The sequence below is a fragment of the Perca fluviatilis genome, chromosome 3, assembly GCF_010015445.1.
Source record: "Perca fluviatilis chromosome 3, GENO_Pfluv_1.0, whole genome shotgun sequence".
Classification (NCBI taxonomy): Eukaryota; Metazoa; Chordata; class Actinopteri; order Perciformes; family Percidae; genus Perca; species Perca fluviatilis.
Window position 1 is genome coordinate 29,297,443 of NC_053114.1, and position 18,211 is coordinate 29,315,653.

Here is an 18,211-nt window from a genome sequence, read left to right on the forward strand (position 1 = left end):
GTCGGACCCACGGCTGCTGCGTCGAGGAGTAAACCTCTACCAATTGAGCTAACCTGGCCACTAACACTATAATCTTTAAAAATAAAAAAGATATACTTAAAGTATCAAAAGTAAATGTACTCTTTTTGACCCATGTGACTGAACAACATATGGCATTATTAGATTGTTAATGCTAATGATTCCCAGGCTGTAAGTCACATTTTACTGTTGTATATGGTTGACGTGGAGTTAGTTTTAACAACTTTATTTACAATTGGGTAGTTTAGTCAAATGGTACCCAAACTGGGGGTCAGGCCCCATCCCAAGGGGTCATGAGAAAAATTAGGTAGGAATGGAAAAAAACAAAAGGTTCTCAGACACAAATCGGTATTCTTTTTTGAATATTCTGTAATTGTTTTACCTCTTTTGGCCTCAATTACTTTTACGAAATAATGAGAAGTTTAAAGAGGGAAAAATGGTGGAACTTGTAGACATCTGAAAGAGGTGACAAAAGGCAAGACAAGAGGCTCCAACTAAACACTGCTTCCTTGTTAGCCAGAAAATGTAATTACTTATGGTTTAATTTGAAAGCCTATCATACAGTGTTAGTTTATGTAAACGTAATGAAATGTGTCAACTAAAAAGTACAGTACTTCCAACACTGCCAAATGCACAGATGCAAATGTTCAGCAAGTGTGTATATGGCTGGTTAAAAATGCTTTAAAACTAGAGCATCACTACACAGTACATTAGCTTTTGCCACAGGGCATTTCCAAAACCAATAAGCAGTGAGCCATCCAGTTACTGTGCCCTTCTCACACTGCCTCAAGGGTCCTCTCAGTTTGTCTCCCACATCATGGAACAATGCAGTGCATAACAATTCATATGCTTTTCATCTGGAGAGCACACATTCAGTATCTGTCTCTCCCAGTTGTGCCCGTACTGGAATCTCAAACGCTTGCCTAAGTGGCCGTCCTCCGCAACTCCAAAGGACAGAGGACAGAGGCTTTCCTCACAGAGCCGTCGCTGCAGCACAGAGACACTTTTGTTGTTTGGGGGTTGCCAGTAATTTTGCATTGTGGCTGGACGATCATATTTTATTCAACAGGCTCGAGACCCCCTCAGACGACACAAAGTCAGCCACCCATTCACAGTGAATAGTTTGGTCATGAGAGCATGGTGGGCGAGCATCGCAACAATCTCCCCACCCCTAAAGAATATGAGCCAATATTAACTGCACACTCCAACAAGCAGGTGACATTTAACACTAACGGACCCCTTTGACCTGAGGAGACGTTCTTTTTGAGTTGGGCACTGCATGGTTGAGACCAGTAGCCAAGCTGTAGTTGGTATTATTTGTCAGTATATGAGGTAAACCAGGAAAGCACAATTCGGTTAATGTTTATTGGACTTTCCTGGGATTCCAGCACTCACCGTTTCGGCGTTTGGAGGGGTTATGGTGTCACTGATACCATAACAGAAGGGTCACTCTCAACCACTCCTCCTCCCTCTTAACATCAGCTGTCAAAATAGCCTATGAAATAACATCAAGGACATCAGATTCTAAGTAATGGAGCACATTTTATGTACCGAACAACCTTGGTATGTAGTCCTACCCTGTAACTCCTAAAATTCATAACAGTCTTCCAGGAAAATGTACTTCAGAGGAATTTATTACCTATAAATTGTACTCAGAAACTCTTGTTCAAAAAATGTTTTCATTCTAATGCAGCGGTAAGAATGCATATTTCAAGTTTTGTAGCAAGTAAGTTTAAGTATAGTAGCTCCAAATTTAATGGGATCATGGAAAAACCCTCTGAGTTAAAGCTTTTATGCTGCTACAGCATTTTCAAAATCTGGTGTCACACACACACAAGTCCCAGATCATTTGGGAGATGTTAACTGCCTCAGACAAAACATCCCAAAGCAAACATCTAATACATGCGGCACTTTATTTACAAACTGCATCTGTAAAGAACAAGATTCTTTTTTATAGCATTAAATTGATAACTGATTTATAAAAGTCCATTTTGGAAAACTGTGAAAAAACAATGAAAAAGTGTCTTAGAAATTGTAATGATAACATAACAATATTTGCTTCTGTGAAAAAAATATATATATCTATTTGTCATAAAATGTGGGCTATGTCTGTAAAGGAGTATAAAGACAAATTTTATTTATTTAATTTTAACCTCAAGTCCAGGTCATAATATTTGATTAACAAAATTCATAAAAAGCAGTACTGGAACGGCACTGACTTGCATTTTATAAGCAAATGGGTGTTTGAAGCACAAAAGTTAAACCACAGTATACATACAGTATATAGTTACTAAATTCCTCTTTAAGAGAATCGCTACAGTTCCCACCTCCCTGTTCTTTTATACAAAATGTACATTATATATATATATATATATATATATATATAAGTTGGCGCTCCATTAAAAAATGGATAATTTGCAAACAGTATATAGCTACGGTTATACATAATACAGATTTTTTCTTTTTTGACAATAAATCAACTTCTCAGTATGTGAGCCTACTTATCAAATGATTGAAGGCTTGTTATAACTGTAGGCAATCAGATTTCTGCATTTTTATTTGCTGTGCTCTACTTCCTATGCCAATTGCTTTCTATCTAGTGCATCCTCACTGGTTATAGTCTGGCATTTAACTAAATAAAAACAAAAAGAGAAAACAAAGCATTATAAATCTATGAAAATGCCCATAAAAAGTGGGCTTGTAACTACAAAAACCTACAAAGACTAGGAGAAGCATTAGGTGGAAGTCTTCCAAAAAAAATGCTCCCAAAACCAAAGTCTTTGTCCTCTGTTGATCAAGTTACTGCTTTCTGCTGGATGATGCAGTGATGCAGACTATTAACTTTACTGCTGTCCCACTGTTCACCTGCTGTCACTTTTAGGCCACAGGCTCCCGAACGTCTTTCGGGCAAGTCAGCTGACAGGTCCCTGATTCAAATCTCTCGGTGGCTCGAAGGAGAGACTCACTCCATCCTTCTCCGCTGCCATGCTGAGATAGAGGCATCCTCATGCTAGTGTTGGACTTTGTGTTTTTTTTTGTTGTTTTTCTTTTAACGTTGGTTTGTTTTTTAAACCAAGACTGTTGAGGCTGGATCATCGGCAGGCCTGCTGCACTTGATTGATTAGCTCTCCGAAGCGATCGTAGAGCCCCTCTACCCAAGCTCCGTTCTGCAGGCACTTCTGTACCGTCTCCTCCTGCCCCAGGTCTCCTGACTGCAGCTGCATAGATGCAATCTGGAGGGCAGAACCACAAACGGAATTTTTTTTTTTTTTTTAAAGAGCTCAATACAGCAAAACATCAAAAGAATAATCAGCATCTGAAATTAAACCTACAAAACAGAGTAAAATCTACACTGACTTAATACCCGCACAGAAAGCAGCTCATGCTAGCATTCACATGTAAACCAAAGTCTCACCTCGTCCTTACACATGAGGTATGTGTGGTACTTGTAATGCTGCAAAGAGTGGTACAGAGAGAACCACTGAGTTTTCTGCTGGTCCACTGTATACTCCTAGAAAGGGAAAAAGCACAGCAAACATATTTCAAGAATATTTGAAAATTCTATTATTCAGATATTTGTCTAATAAGAGACACTGCGACAGAAGAACAGTGGCTTCAGTGCTCAACGGAATAAAAGAATGAGCGAGAAACACAAAATGGTGACACTGTGCCCTCTGCTGGACATATATATCGAGAGCACAGTGAATTTTTCCAAATCATTATCTTGTCTTACCTGTGGCACTTTGTTAGGCATCTTGTAGGGCTTCATGGTTTTCTTGTTGTAGGCCTTTCCACTGAGACGCACCTTAAAGGCCGGGGTTTCCCCGTCCTTCTTCAGTTCAGTCACCACTGAGATCTCTGGGAAGCTGTCTAGAGCCGTCTGAAGACACACAACAGGAGAGTTACCTAGGTTCATACACCGCAGTCAAAGCCCTGTACCTTTGCTTGTCTCTTTGTCATTAAAATAGATTCAGGGTTTGTTTGTAAGATTGCCTTTTGGAGTGAAAATAATGCCCAAAAAACCCCCAAATGACAAAAATCACACTCACCTTTAGGACCTGCTCTATGTGCAGTTTGTGGAGCAGGCGTTTCCTGTTGTCAGTGATCATCCCATCCACTCTTTTCATTTGTGGCAGCAGCAACTCATCTGAAACAAGACAAGTTAACAAGTCAACATACCTTAACTCCACTACCTGACTCACTTGACCCTTGTTTTCACATTTTTGTCATTCAGTTTTTGGCCTATTATCAAGCCAGAAGCTCAATGTCCAGAAAGTCAATTCGCTCACCCTTTGCTCTCTCAAGTGCTGTCATCACATCCTCGTCTAAGGCGATGCTGATGAGCAGTTCCACAAAGCTCCTGAATGTCTCCTTCATGGTTCGCGTGTTGAGTAACCGTGAAGCAAACGGCACTGGAGGGTTTAACTCTAAAGAGTGTGTATGAGAGAGACCAAAGATCATGAAGAGGCAGTGAGACAGCACGAAGAGATTTATATTACAATCACATCAACTTATATCCTAACTAGACTTAATGAGAAACTGTCAAAAGGCTTCTTCACCGTCATCTTCACCACCTTCTTCTGCAGATGATCCAGAGACAGTATGTGAAAACTCCTCCTTCCATTTCCTCCTCTTCTTAGGTGGGGGCTCTGCCCTGGGCTTGAGTTGTTTGGGTCGAGGCTTTTGGCTTTGGGAGACTGAGGAAGGGGCGGCTGTCAAGCCTAGCAAAGTTTTCACCTGAACACCCCTGGTTGGCAGAACAAAAGAAAGTCAAACCGAAGAGCCATGCTTTATATATATATATATATATATATATAAAAAAAAAAGCAGTCACGTTGGCGTACCTTAGCGAGTTCATAGGCTTGCACCGTGGCTTCCGACTACAAACTCGTACATACTCCCTTTTGTTTACTGTGTCCAAGAACTTTACATATACCCTCTGGTACATAGTCTTGGCGTCACCAAAGTATCCAAGATACTGCACACAAAGAAAAACAATATGTTACTTGTTGCAGAACAAAAGGAGTCATTTGAATGATGCATGGGTATTGGCGGGTCTGCTTTTACTTACACTGTTGGTGGCTGAGAACACTCTCTTTCCATCTCTCAACTCAGGCACAAATTTCTGCAGCAGAGCCTTCTGGACTTTCCAGATGGCTGGAGGCTCACTGCCTGCTCTCATTGTCACCTGGAAACACACACAAGACACCGTGCAGAACAAGCTTCAGTATGTAGTTACGGTATGAGAAAATTATACAAATAATGTTCAACTGCGAGTGTACACGAGATACGATAGGACAATCCTAAATTCCGCTGAACACGAAAATCAACACTGACAAGCATTCATTTTCCATCCATGTTTTTCAAGGCTGTACCTTCAAGTTTTCGATATCCTCATTTCTGACGACAAATTCGTCTCTCTCCCTGTACATTCCTTCCCCTCCGCTGTCAGACAGCTCCTCGTCAGTCAGTCCCTCCATGGCCACGCTCGTCAACTGCGCAGCCAGCTGGCCTGGTAGGGTCTCTTTAGACTCTTCTTTGGCCGCAAACACACTCCCTAACGAGACAGCATTTGTTGTCTGCGTAGGAGTGGTTATCTGCGGCAAACAGGTCTCGATGACAGTGTGGGGCATGGTGGGAACTTGGTCTGGCTTCATCATTGAAACCGGGATTTGGTTATCTGGAGAAGGGTTGCAAATATGTAAATGTTGAGGAAACACTCCTTACTTATACATTAAACATTAAATGTAAACAAGAGTTTTCAGACAGCATTTATCAAGAGAAAAACACAGACAATGCTTATCACAGCATATAAGGGTATTACTGAGGTCTCATGTATAATTAAGTAAAAAAAAAAAAAAGAGAGAGAGAATACGGTTGATTTTGCATGACATCACACAGGGAAGTGTAACAGAAAAGATGGGAGAGGCAACACATACACAAAGTTTAGTGCCAGACATTGTTTTATAACAAATACTTTTTAGGCCATTTCATTGGTAAAAAACCTGACTTCCGCTGGCTACTGCAACGCAAAAATTAGGATTTAATTGCTTTCCTTTTACATTAATGTAAATGTATTTTATATACACATTTGGGGTTCTGACTGCTGGACAACAGAGGCAATTTGGATTTGTTATTTTGAAAACTGTATAAAATATATTATAATGGAAAACACAATCACCAGATGAACAAGAATATCAAAGATCCTAGGTTGATACTAACAATAACAATATTGGCAGGGTATTATTACCTGCCCTGGTTTTCCGATCTGAAGACTCATCCAGAGCTGAAAGCGCTGAGCTGATGCTGTTTCTTAGGGCCTGATTTTTCCCAGTGTTCTCCTCTTCATCCGAACTGAACGATGGCAGAGTCTCCAAGTTCTTTTGCAAATCTTCATCCAGACGTTTCTGTTGGGAGCTCACTCCTTGGCTCTCATGGGGAATCAAGGGCCCGGGCAGAGTCTGCAGTTTGGGAGGCAAAGAAGGCAAAGTACATGGCGGTGGCTTGGACGAGGTGCAGGGCTTTCTCGGGCGACTAATAGTTCGTGTAGGACTCGCAGAGTACTGCTGTTTGGGGCCAGATTTGATGAAGTCGAGGAAGGAGCCAATGAAGCCAGTTTTGACCTCTGGCTGTTTCTCTTCCACTTCACGGATCTTCTGTCTCATTCTCTCCTGCTGCGGACAACCATCATATACACTGTGTGAGGATGATGGCGAGCTGACGTCGCTACCCCTAGAGTTTTGCCGCTTTGCCTGTCCACTACGCTTGGTCGGTCTGGCCTGTCCACTATCCTCCTCAGGACCACCTGGTTTGGTCAGGGACTTAGAGCGAGCCTTCTTTTTGGGAAAGTCTTCACTGCCTGGGCATTCCATGAGGCCATCCTCTGTTTTAATACACTTTGCGTTCCCTTTGACTCTGTTCTGGAGACCTGGGGGGTCATACACCTGCCCGGTTAAGTGATAGTCATTCTCAGAGCTCCCTCCTTCGCCATTCGTGTCAAGCTCAGAACTGTTGTTGTGGTGAACAGGTTGGCCCTGGCAGGCTGTGGCCATCTGAGCTCCATTTAGTGTCATGGTCATGTTGTGGGAGTTAGTGTTAGTCATGATTGACTGTTGCGCTGAGGAAAAACTAGGAGACATGTGCCTTATATCCACAGTCTGGAAGTGACCTTTAGAATCAATGGGGCTTGCCATCACTGCCATTTCTGCCTCAGCAGAGGATGTAGCTTTTACAAAGTCTTGTGGTGTGACGCCACATGCTGCCACTGTGGCAGCCAGGATGTCATCGACATTTGACAAAATATTTCTGTCATCTGCAAGTAGCATGGAGTCGGGGAAGCAAATGGAGTTGAGAGCAAAGTGGTTCTTGGCATCATTTGATTGCTGATTTGCCGACTGGCTGTAGTGGTGTTTAGAGGATTCAGGGCATCCTGAACTCTGTTCAGACACTACTGTGCCCTGCTGTCTCTGGGTTTCGGTGACACTGGGACCCAGCAGTTCTCGGCCCATCTGAAGATACTGGACATGAACAGGGCCCAAATCTTGGGCTGGTTGGATACCTTGCACCGATAACACCTTTGAAGCGTTTAGACTATGGTGGACAAGCGGCTGCTGGAGAAGAATCATCTGGTTGGGCTCGAGGAGAACCTGAGTGCTGGGGACAGTGATAAATTGGGTGTGGGCTGCCGGAGTCTGGCTCTCAGTATGATTCTGGTTTTGTTGATGTGGCTCAGGTGATTTGAGTTGGAGAGGTTGCTGCTTAAGCTGCTCTGAGCTAAGGGATACATGTGAAGATATAATACTGGAGTTTGTGGTTTTTGTGTTGGCAGTTTCCTGACCATTGACACTGCTTAGATGAATGTGCTGTTGGCTCAGACAACCCATCCTTTCATCCTTTACCTGTACTGTGTTTGTGTGACCTACTCCCATGAACTGGTCATCAGAACGTGAATTGCTTCGGATAACGCTTTGTGTCTTGTGATGATCATCCATTTTTGAAACAACATAGATGACGTTGTTGTGAGCAGACATATTGCTAGCTGCAGCAGAGGCTTCCATTGATGCCTGCTGGAGAGCATCTATGTCCTGGATAGGAAGCTCTCCAAGTTTCTGTTTGCCATATGTTGGCTTTATGTCCTGTATTGAGGATCTGATGTTATTTTGTAAGGCTTGAGCAGTTGAAGAGTAGGTAGGCAATGGTGCAGACAAAACATATTTATGGGACTGTATCTGCTGCTGGGACAGTGCGTCATGCGTTTTACCTCCCACTGAGGTTTGCATGAGGGTATAGTCCTGTGAAGAATTTGATGTGGGCAGAGTCCGCACACATGTGGGTGGGTAAGAGGAGTTAAGGTTAATGGATTGTCCTGTGGCGTAGGTCTGAGTCACCGAAGCTTGCCCCTGTGACTGAGATGTAAAAGTCACATTTGGGGCACCCTGAGAGTGGGATGTGGGGTAGCTCTCAGAGAGATTTCCCTGACACAAGCCCTGGACTTGGGCTCCATACTGGATCTCCTGTTCCTGGCTCAGCCCGGGACTGGATGAGTAAACAAGTGTCTGACCAACAGATGCCACATTATCAGACTGGCTGGAGAGGGAAGGCAGAGTCTTGTAAAGGGGGGGGTGTTTGTCTGAGGTGGAATGGGAGGACTTTGACTGGGTGTGGGGGGTGATATAAGTTTGAGACAGACTACTGGACATTAGGCTGGATAGCTGGACTGACTGCTGATTAGAAATCACTGAGTTCTGCTTCTGTCCTGGGGAGGAGTAACGGTCAGGAGACCCACCTGTCAGGTTCTGAGAGTGCTCATGACTCTCTTCACCCCCAGCAGAGTGTGGAGTTAGTTTAGAAGAGCAGTCTTTAGCCTTCAGCACAGAAGTGGACGAATACGCTTGAGTTACTGAGTCTGTTTTGGGCTGTGGAGCACGACTGACCCCTTGAGAGGAATCTGCTCCAGTGGAAGGGCTGCAGGACACAGGGGTCTGACGGGACGGGTCCTGCTGGTAGGACACATCTGTTTCACTGCCAGAGCCAAAGTATCCCTGTAAGGAGTGGCTGCTGGAAGGCCTCTGGTGGTGCTTGATCACACTACATTCACGCTGAAGAGCTCTTTCAATAGAGCCTGAGAAAACTGCAGCCCCGTAGGGTTGTGGGGCACCATGAGGGGCAGGCAGGGCAGAGGGTAGCAGGCTGAACTGGGGTTGTAAGAGGTGGGGGGCTGACTCCTGGGCTGATCGGTAAGTGGAGGACTGGACAGGCAGAGCCGAGCCCAAAGTGGGGGAAGAGAGATGATTGAAGGCCAGTGCAGTGGGAAGCATAGTCTGGCTTGATTTGAGATGGAGAAGGGGGTCATGGTGAGAAAACAGGCCATTGGTGGAAGTGCTGAAGGCAGGCTCCTGGATAGCCAAGGGTGGGTTGGTAGCATAACTCCTGGAAGGGTAGGCACCAGTGTGCTGATAGGATGACAGAGCAGCAGGAGAGGGGAAAGTGGCAGTAGAAGGCAGGGCACCAGTCAAATACAGCTCTGTGGTGGAGGAGTTGGCACCTGAGTTGCACAGAATAGACAAAATAAGGACAGAAAAATAGAACATGAAGGGAAATAACCCAAGCATTATACATCAAGTATTCAGGTCATGTTAAATCAAATAAAAAGCCTACATACATAGTAAAAACATCTATACCACAATAGGTGGTGTGTAAGTAACGTGTAAATAAAACAGAATGAGTGGATGTGTTCTCACCAGCAGGCCATGATGGGGGTCTAAAAGGAGGAAGCAGTGAGGCACTAACAGGACCAGCCTGAAGGCTCCTAGATTCCATGGCTGACAGGAAGCTCATGATTGAGTTCTCCGAAGTATTACTGCTTGAGTCAAGTGCTCCTGATGGTCAAAAAAGAAAAGAAGGATAACCACAGTAGGCAACAAAGTAAGCGAATCCTATGTACCATGTAAATAATAGCCATAAAAGTGTTACTTCACCCAAATCGCAAAGAAAAAAAATAATAATGTAATATATTGGTATAAAAGGATATAAATATTAGATTTGAAATTGAAGTAGTTTCTACTGAAGAAATGACCCTGAAAAAAATATCTGCCTGACTAGGGGTAAGAGTAAGTTCTTTGTACTTTGGGTGAACTGACCCTTTAAAACAAAATGTAGGCTATAGCATTCATAACTTACCTGCTGCCGCAGGAAGGTGTGATGTAGTGTAGGTGGGAAGCTGGTGGGTGGAAGTGTAACTTTGCCGCTGGAGGAGCTCTGCATCAAGGTGTGCTGCACCATAACTGGAACTGCATCAACACAAAAAACACATACATGAAAGATCACATATTTACAAGCAGCAGTGAAGCACCCAACTAAGTAAACAGCAAAACAGTACATCCATTTGTCCAGAAAAGTAGAACATGTTTGCCCATTAATGTTAATAAAAAATGGATAAGAATCTATTAACACGTTTGCCATATTATTCTGAGTGGAAATAACTAGCAGCCTAATGTCAGCAAAGTTTTAGCTATGGCATATTAGTTTTGTATTCTAAATCAATCGCACTGGCAAATAACCAACTATAGTTAGGTTCATAGTTCTTAATTGTAAAAATCTGAATGGCTATTAAAACTTTACAAAGTGGTTTGTTAATTGTAACATTCACCAGTCACTGTTGTTCATGTCCAAAAACAAAAACTGATTGCTCTACTTGGTGTGAAGAACTCTGATATTTGTCTGCACAAAATAGGGGGAAAAAAAGTTGAAGATCTGACACATTACTTTATATGCTCTTGGGAGACAATTCATAGGTAACAGCAATAAAAGCAGAGGTAATCAGATGCAGCCAGCCTTATCCAAAGTGTTCACTTGTTGCCAGAAGGTAAACATCTGTGGAAGAACACAGAGCTGAAAGAGTCATCAGCCTCTGGTCCCTTCAACAGACACACACACCCACCAGAAATCTTCTGTTATGCAACTCTTCTTCTATTTGCCTGTAAAGTAACATATAGCCATGCCTAATTAACGCAATCCAATACAACAGATCTGCCACATATCCTACATTGAGTTGATCAGTTCGTTTACAGATTGTCTTAATGAAACACATTGGTTCCCCTTATAACTTATCTGTACTGGTGAGTGGAGCATAATGATGTACTTCATCATTCATCATCTACAAATCGATTAGGTATTAAATTTCTGTAACGCCAGTGGATCACTTCACTTAATCTGCTATTACCTCTCGTTTGCTGCGTGTGAGCACAATCTGACTTATTTGAAGCAGATACTACAATTGTGTCATTAAGCGTGATCCATTTTTATTATTACAATATGGAGTAGATAATAATACAATAATACAGTCTAGAGTTTGACTAAGTTAGAGCTTTAACATTACAACTTTGCGGTTACATTTACTCGGTTTTTTTTAATTTATAAAATACAAACCAAGTTAAAATAATGTTAAAGATAGAAATAGACATCTAACTCGTTACTAAAATAATGACACAAATATGTAACGTTACATACTTCGACACGTCGCCTCTTAGCTCATAGGTAACAACACAAATAGCTAACTTATGTGTCCACTAATTTGAGGTGCTCTAACTGACATGATTAGCATTGGTAGCTCGCTACGTTACCTATCTTGTTTTGGCTTTTGGCTTTGGCGAGTACGTTACCTGTGAGTCAAGAAAACAGGCCAATAAAATGCTAGTTTAAGCCGTCTAGCTGGTCAAGGCATTAGTACATAAAACATTTCCCATCTCTAGCTAGTTAGTACTAACTCTGTAAATAGTCATGCTTAGGAGGAGGAGGTGTGCTAGCGAACTAGCAAGGTGGTAGACAGTAATGTTAACAAACGGCTAATGAACCACTGACAAGTCAAAGCATCTACAACTCCGATCAAATTCCGATATTTCTCCAATTCCTCCAGTGTTCCCGATAACAACAAGAACCGCTGCACTTTTTTCCTCCGACAGCAAAGCTAGGCCCTCCATCAAGATTCTTCTCACCCTCTTAATCTTTTACCTTGGTTTGACACTAGCTGTGCTGCGGTCATAGGCCCAAGAAGCTACGGTCTGTGCTGGTGGAGCCAGCGCGTCCGCAAAGCTGGAGGTCGGGTAGTTCCTGTCCATCATCCGGTGAAAGATTCACTTCCCCGACGGAGCTTCGTGGAGCAGCGGACACACATCGTAGCAGCCCAGGGTCCGTCCAACCCACCGACCGACCGACCGACCAAGGCAGGCAATCCCGTCTGAGCACGCCACAGTCCGCAAAGCCGCCGTGAAGTCGTGCTATATCCTGGTTAAAAGTGTACCTTTAGCCTTCTGAGTGATTTCGTTATTTTTTTGTTCATATCCCGTCACGGAGAGCCGTACAAGCCCTGCATGGTTTCACGTACCCATGTTGGTTGATTTCCCAGGATGCACCGCAGACTTTGGCTGGAAGTTTTGTAGTTTTCCTTCCTTCCACCCAAAAGTTCAGCTAAATCTTCCACCTGCATGGTTTTTGAGATCATTTGGACACTTTCTTTCTACAATGTCATTGAACCTCCAAATCCCCATATGAAGCGATTTGTTATGTACCCTGACTCTGGTTGGATAATGTGTTGAAATGATTATAGTATAATGCAAAGATCACTTGATGAGTTAATAATAAATTAATGCATACAAACAATTAAACTATCAGTCATTGGCCCCTGTTTGAAAGCTTTAAATTATTTGTTTATTTTTGTTGCATATCCCCTTGGTGAGGCTTTTTTGGAATCGTTTGTGCTTTTATCAGCAGCCTTATTGAGAACCATTCTGTGTTGTACCATTTGGCATTCTTGAAGATAACAGATTACTTGAGTTCTCAGCCTACTGTTCCTAATCATTTAATTTTATTGGCTAAATTTCAGATTAATTTAAAGGTAAAAAGCCAGACTTCTTAGTATTCACAAATCATGTCAAGCAGTGCATTGACTTGATTGGTTTTCTTTAAATAAAAAATGAGAATGAGTAGAGCCATCTTGCACACAACCACACACACAGTTAAAAGATAAGACAAAAAATAATTAAAATATCAATTTTATTTAAAACATCTATACAAGATTTTCATTTCAAGTAGTTATGGTTCAGATCAGCTTCAACAAAGTGACTCCTAAATAAATTATCATAATGTCATGATGAAACTTTGTTATTGATAATTTACAGGGACATAATGCCTTCTCAACCCTTATGTTTCTGCGACACAGTCTCATCCCTATTCGTCACATATTGCCGTGTTGGTTTCTGCATCATCTAATGAGAATGAGACACCAGCATCCAACCAGCTTGCAAAATGCTCATTCAAATCACTTGCCTAGAAACCAGACGAATCTGAGAGCTCATGTTTGATTTGCGCTGGCAGATACGCATTTGCGAATTTAGTCTGGCAATGCCAGGCTATCAAATTGCAGTTAAGTGAGTGACTTTAAATTACAGTTAAGTAAGTGACTTTAAATTACAGTTAAGTAAGTGACTATTGAAATGTTGGACAAATGTTTTACAACTGTTGAAATACATTTTAGCTGTAATATTCATCACATCTATCATTTTCTTGTACAATTGTAAAATATCCGTGTTTAAATGTAAAATATTGTAAAACTGCCTTTGAAGAGCTCCCACCTCCATCTATTTATAGTAATGTACATTTTATAATTAACCACATGTATATATTAAAAAGTTTAAATTACTTCACATTTTAGAAGAGCATTCCCACACTAGAAGCTAATAAACCATCACATTTAATAACAATTAAAAAAGGTAAAAGATAATATACAGCTGAAAGTACAAAGTGTTTACAAAGCAAGCTGGTAGACCAGTACATCAAAAATACTTGTATTATCCTTAAAAGCATTTTCTTTATGGCAATAGAATACCATCACGCTACTGAAATCAGTTTGGCTGGAACTACTTTTCCTTCTGAAGGAGACAGGAATCTGTATAACTACACAAATCAGTGTCTCTTTTTAATTGCAATAAATACTTATTTTGTAATGACATATAATTATAATGCCCCTTGCTATAAGCTCCTCTATGCATGCTGCATCTAAAGAAACAGCTCCTTAGGGGCCTTAGTACTCCAGCAACTTAAATATCTCATGTCCAACATATTATTGATTCTTCATTTCCATTTAGACAAAAAGCAGCAAACTGGGTAACATGTATTATAAAGCTTATTCTTCACAGATTTACAATTATATTACAAAGCACAATCAGACCTGGGAAAATAGTTAGTAGAGGCTACCACAAAACTGTTTTGGCACAAGCACATTAAGATGGGGGATTATACTGCTAAGAAAAAAAGACCAGAAAAAAAATTAAATGTATGAGTGGATAAATATAATCAGAGCAATAAACAGAAGGCATAAGGAAGTGTTTTAAATGTTGTGATGGAAAGAATTGGTACACAATGCTAAGCAGAGCAGCACAGTGTAAATGTTAGTTGTAAATTGTCTGCTTAATGCTGACAGACGTGTTGTCCTGAAGATACTACCGCCGAATACTTCCAGGTTGAGAGCTGAAACCAAAATAAGAGAAGAAGTTGACCTTTCTGTGACTGCATTATGGATTGTGTATAAGAACAACTTGAAAAGTTATGACATAACTGCAAATACAAACGCATCAGATACCCAGGATAGGGAGGAGGTGGGGCGTCGTGTGGTCCACTTTTTGCAATTGCCTGCTCATAGGAAGGCAGCCCTGGGGGGTCTATTTCCTCCATAGGGAGTGGGGGTACAGGTTGTAAGGACACCTCCTCCAGCCGTCTCATTATTAAAGAAGCATTACTCCTATTCGGTCGCCCCCGCATGGACCTGTGAGAGGAGCTGAAGGTGACAGATGACATACATATGTCATTGATATGTGACCTACTTAATGCCTTCAAGTATTAAGATTAAGGTGGAACTTTATTCTTATTATACAACTGTGCACAACAAATTGCATTTGTAGGTTCCCCCATGCTACACGGACAGTACATAGTGTGACAAGAAGCAGTAACATATTGTTAGAACAGGTATAGAGCTTAGACAATAATCAACTAATTGATTAATTAAATAGTCCATTCATAGAAAATTATTTAAATATAGTAGTTGTATTTATTTTGATAATTTACTAATTAATTCTGTCAATTTCAAAAGCAACATTACCAAACAGTCACTGGTTCAAGCTTCTCAAGTACTCAAATTTCAAAAACAGGTAAGAACAATAAGATACTGGACAAGAGCCGCATCAATTTATACTGGAAAAGTTTAAGTTGCAGTTATCTACATATGATAATGTCCAAATTCTAAAATAGTATGTATGTTTTATTGGGGCTAAAAAAAAAATTCAGGTTGTCAGTTTGTTGAAGTACCTGCATGCAACACAGTTATATATAGCCTTGGAGGTACTGTAGCTTTAATGTGCTAGAATATTCTATACTATTGTATAATATAATAATAATAATAATTTAGGCTATAAACACTGTGGTGTTTGGCACGTCTATGCTTCATACTTGTCCCTATACAAATAATATAAATAAATAATTATAGCTGCCATTAATAGTAAAAAAGACCCTCTCACTTACTTTGCATGCCTGTTTTTGCATTTGCCGTGACATAAATACCAGACCAGGAGGCCAGCAATAACAATGGCCACTCCACCAGCAATCAGTCCCACCAAAAGAGAGGTCACATCAACCCGTGAGAGGCTATTGTCCTTTTCTGTGGATCATCACAGACCACAGTGAGTAATTGGACAGCATTAGTTGTAGGTTAAGGCTAAGTATGTAATAAAAGGTAGCAACATATCACAGGGTGGTTCCTCATTTTCATTCAGTTGATTCTTTGGTTTTGAGAGCAGCAGTGTATAATAGTTTGATTTTCTAAAGCAGCAGAAAATGATTTGATTTGTTCAGAATGAAGTCATTACTAGTGAAAGTTGCAGATGTTATTTACAACCCAGTATTAGAATTCAAGCAACACAATGGGTTGCAGAACCAGCAATAATGTTCAAAGGTACTGTGTGCTGTTGAAATAACGTGGTGAAACAGGTTTTAGAAGTGCTAGTAACATTATTGCCCTTGCTACAGGCAAGGCAAGGAATTGTGTAGTGTTGTTCCTTAATAACAACCCATTTACAACTTATGTCATTATATATGGTAGTGATAACATGCATTTAAAATGATCCAAGTAACAAATTGAGGTATCTCTCTCTTACCTTCAGTATATTTCTTCCAAAAAGCCTCCTGCAAAACAAAGCATCTTTAGTAGGGTGAACTCTTTAAGCTCAGTAAATGACCTCAGTGGGAAGCCCACTGAACAGCATCACTTAACTGTAGCCGGGATGTTTTCGAAGACCTCCCTTTTTTTTTCAAAAACCCCCCACACCCCCCACACAACAAAAAACACAAAACCAACCCACCACGCGCCCCCCCGCCGTTGCTTCTTCGTTTTCACTTTTTTCAACCCCCCCCCTTTCCTTTCCCAAAAAACAACCACCCCCCCCCCAAAAACCTCCATCATCTAAAAACACTAGGATGCGTGTACAGACCGGTGAAATGCATTAATAGGAGAACTGATCGGAATGTTTAAAGTGAAATCATGTGTAAGTCTTCAGTAGGCTACAGAATCTCACCTTCTTGGTCTTCATGTTCCGACAGTAACCTCCTCATACAGGCCAGATCTCCACATGCCAGGAGTTGAAGGAGTATGAACAGATGAAACAACATGGTCAGGCGTGCACCTGCGCGAGGAGAGCGGGTGGGGCACTAATTGGCTACAGAGGGCAGAGTACCATCAACAGCACACCCAGCTTCTTCAAACTAGCCTACTATATATCCTATGTATGTACCTTTCTTTCCCCAACTGGCACCAGGTAGACTACTTCTACTTTAGGCTACCTATGATGATAAGTGTCTTGAACGCCGAAACAAAATGAAACCTAAAAGAGCAGGTAGGTAGGTAGGTAGGTTACTTGCCTCGACGCTGATAAGATGAACCAGGAAACGTTTAGCGATAGTCACAAACAACAGCCGAGTTTAGCAACTTCCTTTGAAAAAATGTAACTCGGCTCATCGTGACGTGTATAGGTAAAGTACAATGAATTATAGCAGCGCTAGTCGCTGAGCAACTCCAGACAGTTCCCGGTAGGTTAAAAAGGTTTTGTTTACTCCCAACCGAGGTAGCCTCTGCTCCGCCTAAACTACCTGAGCAGACGCAACCAATCGATCACGTTTACCTGGATAACATGATACGTAAATAAAAGTGGACGCTAGATGGCAGCTAAAACCACGAAAGTACTTTCACTCCGAAGTAGGCTATTAAATAGGATTACACATGCGTCATCTGACTCTGAGTCAGATGCCACAACTGTAGGCCTAGGCTACTCCTTAACGACAGATATTTTATAGTCCTTCTTGATCATTATATAGCCGATAGCCTATAGTATGAGTTTGATGCTGTAGTGTCCAATAAACACATTTTAAATGGGGCTACTATGCAATACCATGTATTTTTTCCCCTTCCATTTTAGACACTGCCATGATGGTCTTATGACTTATGTTCCATCATGTAACCTCTGGTTGATCTTCCCAACTAAGATTTATTAGGATTTAAAGGCCCATCTTACTTTAATGACACGTAAAGCTTAAAGGGTCATTCAGTCTCCATGTCAGTGTTGTATCTTAACTTCTAATGGTGTGGGCAGAGAATTACTGTTGTAACACAATGCTATCTTTTGGGATCTTTGCATCAGGACTCTTTTAAAAGCACTAAACAGTCTCTCTCTCAGTAGCTGGTGACTGCACCACTGTGCACAGGCCTTGTATGGGAAAAGGTTGTGTAATGGGCTCTGGAGTCATTTTGAGAAGAGGCATCTGTGTTAAAATGCACTTAGTCTGGCATTTTCCACCACAAAGAATGGTGACTATGGCAACTTTAGAGGCACCACAAACAGCAAAACATGAAGCAACACAGTAAAGATAAAGTTTTCCATTATGCCTAGCAAACCATCCTCCATAACAGTGTTTATGTTTCACACTCTCCATGTAAATACACATATCTGTCTCTGAACCTCTAGGCCTCTTGGCCAGTGTTTATGTAAAGCAGAGATAGGATGCAATTGAACCGTATCTGGCTGACTACTGGATGGTGCTAATTGAATGGCAGTGAGAGCCCCTCTCTTGTACTTGGCTACATCTCTGGATACCG

General features: G+C 41.5%; 2 protein-coding genes across 3 annotated transcripts; both read right to left on the reverse strand.

The window, feature by feature from the left end:
* Positions 1-1,912: 1,912 nt before the first annotated feature.
* Positions 1,913-12,557, reverse strand: qser1 (glutamine and serine rich 1). 2 transcript variants are annotated; one of them, XM_039795365.1, is made up of 13 exons: positions 12,028-12,557; positions 10,198-10,307; positions 9,759-9,896; positions 6,269-9,562; positions 5,394-5,698; positions 5,090-5,206; positions 4,863-4,996; positions 4,593-4,765; positions 4,308-4,445; positions 4,068-4,165; positions 3,752-3,898; positions 3,434-3,529; positions 1,913-3,251 (listed from the first exon to the last, which is right to left on the reverse strand). In XM_039795365.1, the coding sequence occupies exons 1-13, from the start codon at positions 12,135-12,137 to the stop codon at positions 3,111-3,113; spliced, it is 5,001 nt and encodes a 1,666-aa protein (XP_039651299.1). In that variant the 5' UTR covers positions 12,138-12,557; the 3' UTR covers positions 1,913-3,110. The 2 variants fall into 2 exon arrangements, with proteins under 2 accessions (XP_039651299.1, XP_039651298.1); XM_039795364.1 differs by having other exon boundaries at positions 4,578-4,765; positions 12,028-12,137.
* Positions 12,558-13,749: 1,192 nt separating this feature from the next.
* prrg4 (proline rich Gla (G-carboxyglutamic acid) 4 (transmembrane)) lies at positions 13,750-17,267 on the reverse strand. Its single transcript, XM_039796141.1, has 7 exons — positions 16,638-17,267; positions 16,517-16,534; positions 16,337-16,374; positions 16,221-16,248; positions 15,589-15,724; positions 14,654-14,848; positions 13,750-14,541 (listed from the first exon to the last, which is right to left on the reverse strand). The coding sequence occupies exons 1-7, from the start codon at positions 16,729-16,731 to the stop codon at positions 14,514-14,516; spliced, it is 537 nt and encodes a 178-aa protein (XP_039652075.1). The 5' UTR covers positions 16,732-17,267; the 3' UTR covers positions 13,750-14,513.
* Between the last annotated feature and the right edge of the window lie 944 nt (positions 17,268-18,211).

Excerpts from the sequence above, each read along its gene's own strand:
- qser1 (XM_039795364.1), bottom strand. The coding sequence starts at position 12,137 with ATGATGGACAGGAACTACCCGACCTCCAGCTTTGCGGACGCGCTGGCT. Across the intron at positions 5,207-5,393 it reads AGGATATCGAAAACTTGAAG|GTGACAATGAGAGCAGGCAG; the intron begins GTACAGCCTTGA and ends GTGTGTTTCCAG. Across the intron at positions 3,530-3,751 it reads TGCCTAACAAAGTGCCACAG|GAGTATACAGTGGACCAGCA; the intron begins GTAAGACAAGAT and ends TTCCCTTTCTAG.
- prrg4 (XM_039796141.1), bottom strand. The coding sequence starts at position 16,731 with ATGTTGTTTCATCTGTTCATACTCCTTCAACTCCTGGCATGTGGAGAT. Across the intron at positions 15,725-16,220 it reads TTGGAAGAAATATACTGAAG|AAAAGGACAATAGCCTCTCA; the intron begins GTAAGAGAGAGA and ends GATGATCCACAG. Across the intron at positions 14,849-15,588 it reads TGCAAAAACAGGCATGCAAA|CTCCTCTCACAGGTCCATGC; the intron begins GTAAGTGAGAGG and ends TGTCACCTTCAG.